At 38.9% G+C, this 14,039-nt stretch overlaps 1 protein-coding gene across 1 annotated transcript; it reads left to right on the top strand.

Moving 5' to 3' along the window:
* The first annotated feature begins 1,007 nt into the window (after window positions 1–1,007).
* On the top strand, window positions 1,008–13,394 carry LOC108440552. The gene is made up of 9 exons (XM_017719465.1): window positions 1,008–1,290; window positions 3,044–3,217; window positions 3,942–4,099; window positions 5,545–5,743; window positions 7,807–7,903; window positions 8,926–9,097; window positions 9,317–9,469; window positions 10,597–10,736; window positions 13,149–13,394. The coding sequence occupies exons 1-9, from the start codon at window positions 1,046–1,048 to the stop codon at window positions 13,227–13,229; spliced, it is 1,419 nt and encodes a 472-aa protein (XP_017574954.1). The 5' UTR covers window positions 1,008–1,045; the 3' UTR covers window positions 13,230–13,394.
* Window positions 13,395–14,039: the final 645 nt, after the last annotated feature.

Raw genomic sequence — 14,039 nt, 5'->3', positions numbered from 1 at the left:
AAGTCATAATTATGAGAAGGTAAGTCAATTATGAGAAAGTAAGTCATAATTATGAGATACTAAGTCATAATTATGAGAAAGTAAGTCATAATTATGAGATACTAAGTCATGATTATGAGAAAGTAAGTCATAATTATGAGAAGGTAAGTCATAATTATGAGATACTAAGTCATAATTATGAGAAAGTAAGTCATAATTATGAGAAGGTAAGTCATAATTATGAGAAAGTAAGTCATAATTATGAGAAAGTAAGTCATAATTATGAGAAGGTAAGTCATAATTATGAGAAAGTAAGTCATAATTATGAGAAGGTAAGTCAATTATGACAAAGTAAGTCATAATTATGAGAAGGTAAGTCAATTATGAGAAAGTAAGTCATAATTATGAGAAGGTAAGTCATAATTATGAGAAAGTAAGTCATAATTATGAGAAAGTAAGTCATAATTATGAGAAGGTAAGTCAATTATGACAAAGTAAGTCATAATTATGAGAAGGTAAGTCAATTATGAGAAAGTAAGTCATAATTATAAGAAGGTAAGTCAATTATGAGAAAGTAAGTCATAATTATGAGATACTAAGTCATAATTATGAGAAAGTAAGTCATAATTATGAGATACTAAGTCATGATTATGAGAAAGTAAGTCATAATTATGAGAAGGTAAGTCATAATTATGAGATACTAAGTCATAATTATGAGAAAGTAAGTCATAATTATGAGAAGGTAAGTCATAATTATGAGAAAGTAAGTCATAATTATGAGAAGGTAAGTCATAATTAGTGAAAACGTTCTCTTAAAGGTTTCATCATCATCATCATCATTATTATGATTTACCAAATGGCTAGCTTTATATTTTTCCCGCGGGGGAAACTGGCTTCCGCACCGTAGAGCCCTGCACTAAAGAATAAGGGCGCAAGCGGTCGATTGAAGACAGGGCCACTGAATGACGTGTGAAAGTTGAGCGCGTGAACTAATTGGACCGGGGCGTGGCGGCGCGTGGCGGGTTCTTTATTCCTGAAGGACGGAGCTGGTTATCCGAGTGTAGCCATGCGTGCAGTCGCGCTGCTGTTCACCTGTTTTAGCTGCAGTTTTCTCTGCACCGTCGCTGCTGAGAGGACTTTAGAGGAGAAAGGTCGCGATGAACTGCGGAAGCTGCGTGACCTCGCGGTGCAGCCCCGGTACGGAGAGTGCTGGACCAGAGCGCTGGAGAAGATCCACACAGGCTGCAGGGAGTTCTCCGCAGATATGCAGAGCTTCATAGCGCTGGCCTTCACCCACTGTCACCTGAGAAGGTCAGAGAGTCGCTCGCCACCAGCACGAGGCCTGTTACCGTCGATTATATTATTAATCGAATAATCGACCGAATATTTCCACGATTTAATTGAGTAAACTGAATTTAAAACAAGGACAAATAATGAAAATTGAGTTAAATGAACGATAACAGGGCATGTTCAGCTTTTCAGAGGTTCCAGAGTGCTTTGCTGGAATAAGATAAAACTAGGAAGTCTTTAAAAGGATCGTACATTAAAACATGGTGCTTGCATAAATGCATATGAGCAGGTTTGCCAACAAAGAGAACCTTTTTTTTTGAGTAATTGTGGGGGGCCTACATGCATCATCATTCTCCAGTACTTTTGTATTTGCAGCTAGGTGAAGGCTGCTTCAGGGGTCCCCAGTTCAGGTCACAGAGGTCTTCTGTTCAGTTGAGAGTTTGGTTCCAGCATTAATCTGACACACCTGAGGAAGTCGAGGAGTTCAGGAACATATGGGCGTTAGTGGATAGTGATGCTCTGAAAAACACAGGTATTTTATGTTGGTCTACCTAGCGAGGTCATGCTGACTGACCATCATACCAACATTCAAAACCCAACACATCATCTGCATTTTTGTTGTTTTTCAGTTTTTGACACAATTTGGAAATGCCTGTTGCTTTTTACAGCGTGAACATTTCATTATGAATGGACTAAAAGACACGGCCCAGAATGGCTTGGAAAGAATTCTGGTTCGTTGACCTACATTGAAAGTAAAGTATGTTTTTTCCTTCTCCTGTAAAGTTATCATTTTGGAGATACAAGGTTTTGTTTTGACAGCAGCGATATGCTGGTTTTGCTGGTGGTCAGCATAAGTTTTCGTGACCAGCGTTCAAAACACAACAGATGCTGGTTTTTCTGGTGACCAGTCATGCTGGTCTGTGCTGTTTTTTCTAGCATGGTTAGTTGCGCAATTCGGTGTATCGACGTGCAGTATTGAAACATTTGTAGTTGAAGCTGGATTTGCTGCATCTGGTTCACTTTTTGGCCGCTTTGAGTTGAATGTATTGAAATTTGATTAACCCAGTGTAGAGATGGCATGATCATGGCACGGTTTTAAAGTGGTGGCCCGGGGTGGTAAAATCTGATTGGCCACACCAGATACCGCCCCAAACCTTCTGCCACATCATTGGCGTCCGCCTCTCTGTGGGGCTGATATTTGTACCTTTTTAGAGGAGGTCCCACATAAGCATTGCGAGTACGTCTGGTCTGTCCTGCTTTGCCATTAAGGGTCGAGTTGTTTCACTACGGCTGGAAACTCTCTTCAACCTCTCTCCAACTCTCCATTCCGGTCGCTCATTAACATTGAGAGAATGACTGTAAACATTGCCTCCCTATCGAAACTACCAGCCACCCATTTGTCACCCCTGCTAAAACTTTCTAGATCCACTACTGGGCACAGTGCCATATGTTCTTTCCAATACCGATTTGGAAGTCCTTAGTGTTGACCAATTGGATATTGGATATTGGATTGGATATTTCTCCTTTAAAAACATCACAGTGTGAGTTAGCACTATTACAGGGTAGGATCAGACTTATTTTTTCTGCTGGTGTCCTGCTGATACGTATATGTCATCAATAATTCAATTTATTGCTACCTTAATCTGACTCCAGCCTAGTTTGCTAACCCAGGAATCCTGCTTTGTCCTGTTCGTATGACAAGAGCATTTTTTTAATACTTCCTGCATGCGGTCTGTGTCTTCTCCCTACGAATATTTAATACTTCTCATCATAGGTCTGGCCGTGATTTTCCAGAGTGCCCAGATGGCAGTGATGTTAAGACCTGCACCCGTGACATGGACCCTGTTGCGTTTAACACCTACACTGAGTTCTTCACCCACGCCCACAGCATCTGCCATTATCTGCAGAGCGAGCGGTGGCAGAATCGAGCGGAAAACACCATCCACAGGTGCTCCAAAGAGAACAAAGGGGTGGTTCTTAGATCTGTCTCTGCTTTGTTTTGGCTTAAAATATTTAGTATTTTACTATTTATAGTATACTTGCACTAGATGTCCAGACGTTTGTAGGCACCTGCACATCCAGTGTTTCTTCTTAAATCAAGCGTATTAATAGCGAGATTGTCCTCCTTTGCTGCAGTAACAGCCTCTACTCTTCTGGGAAGGCTTTACACTAGGTGTTGGAACATTGCTGTGAGGATTTGATTGCATTCAGCCACAAAAGCATTAATGAGGTCAGGTGCTGATGTTTTATGACCAGTTCTGGATCACTGCAGCTCATCCCAAAGGTATTCGATAGAGCTCCTTCACTGCAAAGAACACAGGTCTACTGCTCCACAGCCCAAAGCTGGGGGGGGCTTTGTACCCTTCCAGCTTACGCTCGACATTGAGTGACTTTAGAATTATATGTGGCGACGCCAGAACATCTAAGTCTACCAGTCAGAGCTTTTCTATGGAGACTATACAAGCTAAGTGTGCAATTGAATGCCTTTTGTCAGCAACTGATGCACCTTAAAGTAACTGAATTCACTACTTATTAAGGGGTGTCTGAATACTTATGGACTTGTAGTGCACATTAGAGAATACCTGCCTGATTTTGACAGGCCTGTACAGCAGCTTCAGGCCTTTTCAAAATGTCTTGTTTGTTTGTTTGTTTGTTGACTCTCTGTGTGTCAGGCTGACTGAGAGTTCAGCCGGTGTGGCTGATCAACTAGCGTCTACTCAGAGGATGGCTGAGGACCTTGTAGAGGCCCAGAGCGTGGCCCTCAAATCACAAGAAACCATCCTGCGCAATGGAGAGGAGCTCAAAAACACACTGCAGGACTCAACCAGAGGTAATTAACAAAGTGGCTGTAAAACTGACCAGGATCTTCCTGTTAAAGAGAATTGTGTTTCCGTCCTAACTTACTTGGACTCAACAGTAGACTACAAATAACAAATTATATGGCACCCGTTGTGTTTTGGAACACGGAGAGTGTTTTAGAAACAGTCATTCAAAGTGGCTTGGTCTGAAATGCGTGATTATAAGGAAACATAATGATACTCTACAGTGGTGGTGATGGGAACGAGGGTTTGCAATATCTAAAACGCAGGCATTTTATTTACTATCCAAAATGGCTCGTCAGCGTCCACATCTTCTGAGTTTTTATACGTAATGGAGGTAAATGTACATTTTTTTTTTTCTTCCATATATATATATATATATATATATATATATATATATATATATACACACACACACACACACACACACACACACACACACACACACACACACACATATATATATATATATATATATATATATATATATATATATATATATATATATATATATATATATATATATATATAATCCGATCATAATCAGATTTCTGCAGTTATCTGATTATTCAAATGGTCATGTAAACACCATACTCTGATCTAGAAATCCGATAAAGAGGCTGGATTTTTAGCTCAGTAATCAGATTTCTCAGCGCGTGTAAACTCTTACTCTTATTTCTGCCGGATTTCTCACCCTGCACATGTGCGAGAACAGACGGTGGATGTCGCAAGATGGCAGCAAAACATTTCTGGACAGCTGCTGAAACCAAATGCGAAATAAAGCAATTAAATATTATTCTAAGTGATGTACATGTTTTCAGGTGAAGTGACTCGTTGTTTTAAAAGTTTGAGTTTTACGTTTATGTCCCGTTGTCCTCTGTGAGTTTTGAGGCTGGTTGCAAAGTAAAAATCTGGTTACTGTCTGACTCATGCAGACCCAGAGTTTCCCCATTATCTGATTACTCAAGAGCATGTAAATGTGTTGATTGGATTACTGACAAAATCAGATTTTCTGCAGTTATTGGATTATTAAGTGCATGTAAATGCACTCATTGTATGCTACATTTTTTGTAAGATGTCATTGTCTTTCTGTGCTTGAGATTATATTTGGAAATTTCTGCCTAATATACTAAACCCTTTATCACCAGGGAATTTAAGGCATTTTATTATAAAAGGACAACATAGTTACATTTAAATTAATTTAATTAAACAAAACAATAATTTAAAATATATATTTAAATGTTTATTTTATATTGTAAAGAAACATTTATTGTTCATTTAGTTAAAGGGCTGTTAAAGTTTCTAAAATGCTAGTGTAACATTTGAGCTAATTTAAAGTAAAGAAACGTTATAAATTTTCTTGCATTTAACTGGATGTTTTAGTTTTTAATCTCCTTGATTTTTCCATATATTTGGTTGTGAAATTGTTCAGTGAACTAAACCTATTTCCTTGCAGGGCTGAAGGATGTGTTTGCTGAGATGAGACACTCTGTGCAGGAGCAACAGGTGGCATTTGCAGAAATCTTCAGCCGCGTCGCTTTCCTCCAAAGTTTTATCATGTCAGAATCGCACACCCTCAGCTCGCTGTTCTACAATGCTCTGGCCTTCTGCGCCTCCTTCCTGCTCACGTCCACCCAACGCACTTCAGGGGCCAGGTATCTGTGCATCTCTGGGCACCGGACCACAGACGTTTTGGTAGAGCTAAACAATACTCAACAAAGTTTTCAGTTTTTGTGATAAATATTAGTATATTGGGGCAGCGAAGCAAAAGAAAACCATCTTGGTAAAATGACCAGGTAAATGATTCTTAAATAGTTCTGATTACCACTCTGATGATGGAGAGGTTGTGTTTGGAGAGGGAATGTAGGCAATGCTGCACTATACTGATTAGATTTTGGTTTAAATGTTACTACATATTGCTATATGCCTTCCAGTGAATTGAAAACACATTAGTACTTTTTTGCGGGGATTTTTACCCAATTTTCTCCCAATTTAGTCGTTTCCAATTCCACCCGCTAGGACTCCCCAAATCACACGATACCATCAATGCTGTGAGGGTGAAGGCTAACACAGGCTTCCTCCTGTGAAACCAGCACAAACTGTTCAGCTTCATGGCAGGGTTTCCATGGCTGAGCAGCTACATGGAAGACCCACATCACCAGGCACAATGCCAAGTGTCAGATGCAGTGGTGTAAAGTGCCCCAGCTGGACTATGGAGGCGTGAAAACGTATTTTGTGGAGTGATGAATCACAATTCTCCATCTGGCAATCTGATGGATGAGTCTGGATTTGGCGGTTGCCAGAAGTTTTCCTGTCTGACTGCATTGTGCCAAGTGTAAAGTTTGGTGGAGGAGGGATAATGCTGTGGCGTTGTTTTTCAGGGTTTGGTCTAGAACCCTTAATTCCAGTGAAGGGAAAGCTTAATGCTTCAGCAGACCAAGACATTTTAGGCAGTTGTACACTTCCAACTTTGTGGGTGCAGATTGGGGAACAACCTTGTCTGTTCCAGCATGACTGAGTCCCAGTTCACAAAGCAAGGTCCGTAAAGGTTTCCTGTGGAAGAACTAGACTGGCCCAAACAGAGACCTGACCTCAACCCCATCAAACACCTTTAGGGTGAAGTAGAGCGGAGATTGCTAGCCAGGCCTTCTCATCCAACATCAGTGCCTGACCTCACAAATGCTCTTCTGGATGAAAGGGCAGAAATTCCCAGACACACTACAGAATCTTGTAGAAGCTTCCCAGAAGAGTGGAAGCTGTTATAACTGCCAAGGGGGACCAATTCCGTATTAATGCCTTTGGATTTAGAATGGCATGGCATGAAAACTCCTGTATGTGTGATGTGGAGGTGTCCCAATACTTTTGTCAAGTGTGTGTGCGTGTGCATGTTTTTTTGGGTAGCATTGTGTGATGGGGGGAGGCTCTGCAGCTGTTGTCTGGTGTTATTTAGAGTTGTGACATTACATAGATGGCTTGTATTCAAAGGTCTGACCAAAATCCCAGATTGTGTAGTTTGCATGAAAGGCTCTATTCTTATTAACATTAGTGAAAATGTTAAATTGACAGCTGAACAGCTTGAAGCCTTTTAGTCTTTTTATGTTCTTTTTATGACAGAGGATCCCATCATTCTTCCTTTCCTTTCATTATGATGGCAGATAAACTGTTTCAGCTGGACAAAAGCAGACGTTAATACCGTCACTGCCAACAGGCTGGAACCCTGGCAAGGTGAAGATGACCCTCAGATTAAAGGATTATTGTATTCTGGAAGTGGACAGTAGAGGACTAAGGTTCACCGTTTTAAAGCTTTAACACACCGTATTCAGCTCAATGAAGGCTTGACTGTAAAGCAGGATTATTAGTGCAGGTTATTGTTGCCTGCCCTGCAGTACTGGATGCTAAATTGACTGTGAAAGCTGGGTTTTGTGGCTGATATTTAAAAAGTGATGTTTACTGCAGTTTAAAACTGCATATCGTCACTCCTAACAGAACCATGCATCACCAAAATGGTAACTTTACAGGAGAAGGCAAAAATATCCTTAACTGTTAATGTAAACAAATGTAACAATTATACTAACAGAAAATTTGGATCATTTTGGTCCACTCATCTTGAAATGTTCACACAGTGCAAAGGGCAGCTCTGGTCATATGATAAAGAAAAACAAAAATCGAAAAAGCTCGATATGCAGTATAAACCTGATACCTTAATGTTTTGTTGTAGGTTTTTCCTGTTCGGACTTGTGGCGCTGAATGTCTACCTGGAGAGGCTGATCTGTAAGATGGTGCTGGAGAACGATAATCCAGGATATCAACAAATGGTGGGTTGTCTGTAATTACAAAAAATGTTTACAGTACTGTGCAAAACTCAGAGACCTTCCTTCACGTACGTAATATCCAGATATCCCTAAAAGATATTAAGAGCATCTTATTCAATTTCTTTGTCTGGAAAAAAATGTCAAATAAAATGAAAAAGTATTTACTTTGCCTTTATTTTACCCTTTATTTTTTTTAAGCTCTTCAGCTCCTTGAGACCACAGGTGGTTTCATATGAGGTGTCATATGAGGCTGTAACTGTCTTCATTCCAGTCAAATAGATGGTGATGTAATTTTAAACCTTTGTAATAAAAGAAGCTGAACTAACATTTTTTTTCTTCTTCTACTGAAAGTTGAGGCATTTTTCCCCAAATCTGGGCTATAAACTATAAACAGATGGTGTCTCTTCAGTGATCTGCTCTATGAAAATAACTTTTAATAACAAAAAATACAAAGAGTGCTTGAGATTTTTGCTTTTCAGCAGTAAACTGTAAGCATGTAGTAATGTGTGATCATTAGACACATGTTCTGTTAATTTGAGGGGAACCTTTACCAAAAAAAAAAAAATAATAAAGATTTAAGTTTATTTCATGCAGTTACTGAATAGTTGGCCTTATTATTTGGTAATCAAAAAACCAAAACGACTGTGGATGTTTTCAGATCTGAAGCAAGTGTAGAGTTTTTTTTTTTTCTTTTCTCGTTTCTCATAGATGTTTATCTGATGGTGACAGTTTTGGTAGTCTATCAGGTCTGGCACCGTTGTAAGGAGGCCAATTTTATCTTTAAAAATCCTATTTTAGAACCCTTTTTCCCCCCACTTACTTTCTTTGTACTATATCTAATCTCCATTTCTTTTAAATGAACAATTAATGCCTAATGGCTGTTTTTCATGGAAATTAAATGAGAGAGGTGGTCTCTGACTTTTTTTGCACAGTGCCATGTGTCGGTGGTGGGTCTGCTGGATATTCAGTTTTCCTTTGAGAGTCCTGAGGTAATCTGAGCACCACTAACCGCTCTTGTTGTGCAGGAGCGGATTGCTCTGCTGGTCGGCCTTCTGAGAAAAGCCATGCTTGTGATTGGCAGCTTTGTTCTGCTATACTTTGCTGTGCGGTTTCGGAACGTTAACCGAGAAAGTCTGGAGATACTGAAGGAGCTGAAAGAGACTCGTTCTAATCTTAATCAAGCGTTGCGGAAAGCAGGTGGGTATTTACAGTAGTGTGCGTGTGTGTGCGCGCGCGTGTGTGTGTGCACGCGCGTGCCTGTGTGTGTGTGTGTGTGTGTGTGTGTGTGTGTGTGTGTGTGTGTGTGTGCGCGCGGGCCCATGTGTGTATGTGCGGGCCCATGTGTGCGTGTGTGTGTATGTATGTATGTGTAAACAGCCTAAAGCAGTTCCTGGATTGCATCCTGCTGCGTTCCAGAGCGTCTTTCGGGATCTATGGAGGACTGGAAGAAACCCAGGCAAAAGCAGTGGGGTGGAAAGTGGGATCAGGAAGAGGAGGGCAGTTTGGTTATTTTGCATGCCTCTGGAGCCATAGAAGCCAATTTGCCTTCATTTTCTTCCCTTCACAGCAGTAAGTAACCATATTTTACATGCAAGTTGTAGAGGTGGCACTGATCCAATACCCAGTGTATATACCTGATGTCTAGTGTTATAATGACAAGCACAAAACAGAGAAAAGAAAGTATTCATCTCATTGATTTCTGTAACAAATTGAGCCTGAAATATCACAGAAATACTTTTAATGTACAGTAAAGCAGAGTAGGTTATGTAATAACAGTAGCCACGTGTAGCATAAAAGATTGAGTAGCCAGTAGTACAGTAGAATTACAGTTTATTTTAAATCTAAAATTTACATTGTATTTGATCATTCAAATTAACTTTCTTCTTGGGGAAAAAAATGACAAGTCTTTTTTCTTTTCATCCTTTATATAAGCTACTAAACTGTTTTGCAGTAGTTTGACTGGTTTTAGATTAAATTTAAGTGGAGTTGCACTGATTTCTCAATGTCAGCACCTGACGGTTAAGATGTAAATAAGTCATTTAGAGTGATTTGATGTGAAATGGTTTATTGTAAAGATGCATACCAACTCAATTTTTTTAACAGTGGTGATGATGGGAACCAGAGGTTGTGCTGTCTGCAGCGCCATATCAGCCATTTTTTTTACTGTCCTGAAATAATGATTGGACCTACACACGTCTTCTGTGTTTTTTGATGTGATGTTGATTTTATTAAAATAGTGATAGAATTTAATGGGCTTTTTATAGTTACTGTTTTGACTTACAACAAAAAAAATTTTGCCTTAAAAAAAATTTCATGTATGCCTTTTATCTCAGAACTATTGAGAGACACCGTCTTGGTATATATTCTTAACCGTTTTCTTTCTAGTAGCTTTCTGTGATTTGGGATTCAGAAGCATTAAACACTTCAGACGTCACCGCTGTGAAAAATTCTGACTCGCTAAGTTTCTCTAGAATGGAGCGTTTTGCATTAGACCACTCTGAATGACTGACTGTTTATATCTTGACCATTATACCGAAACTGAAAATCGGTGGAATTTCTTTACGAGTGCGTAATATTTTGAAGAAACTTTATCGCTTGATGCCTGAAGTTCAGTATCTGTATTGAAAAATAATTAGGTTTGTGCCAACTCCAATAGCAGAACATTCCTCATTATGATCAATTTTTGTGATTGACAGGCAGGCAGAGCGAGAGCCTGATTCCACTAGAGGCTCCGAGCTCCATGGAGATCTCTAAAATACGCCAGCGTCGTTCTTCTGGATCACGTGCACGCTCCTCCTCCGCTCTAGTTTACAGCGTGCTGGTGGAGGACAATCAGGTAAAGGTTTAAGCTTAGAATTAAATTTTTATTTTTTATTATCTTTTCTGAGTACAAGAGATAAAAAGATTTTTTTTTTTTTTTTGGACACAGGAGTCAATTTTAGTTAAAACACACAATAGATAGAAATATAGAGCTATATTTAACATTTTGCAGCACACTCTGTTGTTTTTCTACTCCGCCTCCCTGATTCAGCTCCTCGGTGTGGGTGCATGGTGTGAATTGGCAAAGTTTTGCTCCAAACACACAGTTGGTAAACTGCCCGTTTATTACTTTTATTTTGGCAGATCTGTTGCAATTTGACGTTGTAAAAACCTGTGGCAGGTTATATTTGAATGCTGCTGCTATACCTGTAGCATAAGTATGTATCATGGCTCAATACACAGAGTAACCAATCAGTGACTGCTGATGTAGTAGCTGTGTAATTCATGCTATTTAAGACAACAGATTTTTTTCATTTACAAATTTTAAATGTCAGTTTGGTCCAATGGAGATCATATAATGTTACTTATATTCAAACTTTGGCTTCTTCTTCTTCTTCTTCTTCTTCTTCTTCTTCTTCTTCTTCTTCTTCTTCTTCTTCTTCTTCTTCTTCTTCTTCTTCTTCTTCTTCTTCTTCTTCTTCTTCTTCTTCTTCTTCTTCTTCTTCTTCTTCTTCTTCTTCTTCTTCTTCTTCTTCTTCTTCTTCTTCTTCTTCTTCTTCTTCTTCTTCTTCTTCTTCTTCTTCTTCTTCTTCTTCTTCTTCTTCTTCTTCTTCTTCTTCTTCTTCTTCTTCTTCTTCTTCTTCTTCTCCTTCTTCTTCTTCTTCTTCTTCCTTCTTCTTCTTCTTCTAGCTGCTCCCTTTAGGGGTCGCCACAGCAGATCATGTGCCTCCATCTTGCCCTATCCACTGCCTCTTCTACTTTCACACCAACCATCTCCATGTCCACCTTCACTACATCCATAAACCTTCTCTGAGGTCTACCTCTTCTCCTTCTACCCGGCAGCTCCATCTCCAACATTCTTTGACCAATATATCCACTATTCCTCCTCAACACATGTCCAAACCATCTCAACCTGGCGTCTCTGGCTTTATCTCCAAACTGCTCCACCTTCACTGTCCCTCTGATCTGCTCATTTCTAATCTTGTCCAGCCTTGTCACTCCCAACGAAAATCTCAGCATCAGACTTTTCTATTCAGACTTTGGCGACTATTGATAATGGATTATAATGGATAAGGTACTGGAAATGTGCTAGTCAACATAGTGGTGGGAATAAATATTAAAATAAAAACATAAAATTTAAAAAATTGTAATAATAGTAATAATTGTAGTGTCCCTACTCATCAGCTAATCCTCAAGCCATCATTGAGTTGAACCTGGTTGTTAAAGCAGAGAAAATGTAACACTGCGCAGGACAGTGACGTTTCCAGCACAGGCGCTGTGAACACATCGCTGTTGTCCGAAACGAAACCTCATATCTCCAAAATGCTGACTTTACAGGAGAAGGAAAAAACCTACTTTACTTTCAGTGTAAGTCAATGGAGCCAGAGTTTTTTCCAAGTCATTTTGGGTCATTTCTTTTAGTTTATTCATCATAAAATTTACACACAATACAAAGGACAACAGGCATTTTTAAATTATGTAAAAAGCTGAAAAACGTCAAAAATAGAGATACAAGGTTTTGTTCCGACAACAGCGATATGCTGTAGAGCAATAAGAAATTTGTAGAAAAGTTGGAACAGTCTCAGGTTTTTGTTCAAATTAACAACTTTTTCAAATTAATTTTGTTGCATTTTTACACGTCTTACTAGATATGAGTTTTAAAAACAAAAGCTATAGCAATGTAGTCTTTTCACTGCCCATCATGTAATATTTTGGGTGTAACCTACAGCCCAGTGCACTTTAAATTTAGTACAGTTGATGCATTATAATTCAGGATTCCTGAATTTGGTGCCAATTAGAGCTTTATCTGCCTGCATGCTCTGAAAATTCCTGCCTAATTCCCAGGTATTTGAGGAATTCACTAAGGCACTGCTTTTAAACTTCACTCTGAAAAGTGTTAAATATCTCGCTTGTTCACCGCGAGATAAATTTTTGTTTTAAAGCTTTTTTTTCATACTGTTAGCTGATTTAACACGTTGTGTTAAAAGTAGTACAGTGTGTCCTCTGTAAGTGGGCACAAAAATATTTCAACACGTGCTGTTGTAAAAGTAATTCGGTGTGTTGTCTCCAGCTGAGCACACTGATGTGTCAAGTTAGAGACCCAATCTCTTCCCTTCAGCGTATGGATCAGTTTTCATTCCCTTTGAGTGTCCATCATAATCTGCACTCCCCTTCTAAGCATCATATTTAATCTTTATTGTTTTGATTTTGCATTTCACCTGATCTAAATGCCTTAATTTTCTGATAAGGTTTAATTACTCCTCCACAGCCGAGGTACAGCCTGAGGAGCAGGAAATCCTTATGTTCTTTGGATGTGAAAGGAGAGAGACACCAAAACGGCTCACGTTAGGAGTACCGCTGTGTGCTTTTTTGGAAGTATCCTTCCAGTTAAGTTTATTGTACTGTATGTTCTGGTTTACCATTTATGATCATTATAGGACTTCAGATACTGGACTGTTTTTATGAATGTAGATGACTTCAATAAATGTCATTTTGAAATAACCATTTAAAATCAGGGGTGCAACAATGAGCAGTCCTGCTGTTTGTGTACTTCACTGATGCCTGTCTTATTACACTCCTTCAGCGATAGTGCCACCTTCTGGTCAAATAACATCACTTTTTTTTTTTTTTTTTTTTTCCTGCTGCTGCATAAACTGAAGCCAACCACTGTGAAAAGAGGACTGTACTTTAGCGCTGAAGAGCCATAAATTTAGTGATTAGTGATGCAGGCTGGTCGTTTCCTTCATTTCTGCCTTTCTTCTTCTCATTCTTAAACCAAAGAAGTATTAGGTGTGTCATTTTGAAGTCCTAATAGCCAAGAGCGCTGATTTTTACTACAGTCTTCAAAAACAACCGCAAAAAAAATGAACATTTGAAACAACGTTGGTGTCTTTCAGTGGACTCAGTTTGCTATCTCTCTTTCAAGTGCTTTTGGTGAGGTTTCCAGGCTTCTGGTGTCAGTTCAGTGTGTATTAGCTTGCATATAGCAATAGTCATGTATAGTCAGGATATGCATGGGAGTTAACATACATGGTAATATTTTTGTTTACCACAGTGCCTGATGCTTTTTTAAAAAAAAAAAAAAAAAAAAATATATATATATAATTTTTTTTTTTTTTTTTTTTTTATATATATTTTTTACTCTGAGAGAGAGATCAAT

This window comes from Pygocentrus nattereri, chromosome 28 (assembly GCF_015220715.1).
Source record: "Pygocentrus nattereri isolate fPygNat1 chromosome 28, fPygNat1.pri, whole genome shotgun sequence".
NCBI lineage: Eukaryota > Metazoa > Chordata > Actinopteri > Characiformes > Serrasalmidae > Pygocentrus > Pygocentrus nattereri.
Note: the sequence above shows the minus strand (reverse complement) of the source record. Positions and strands in the feature narration are given on the sequence as shown.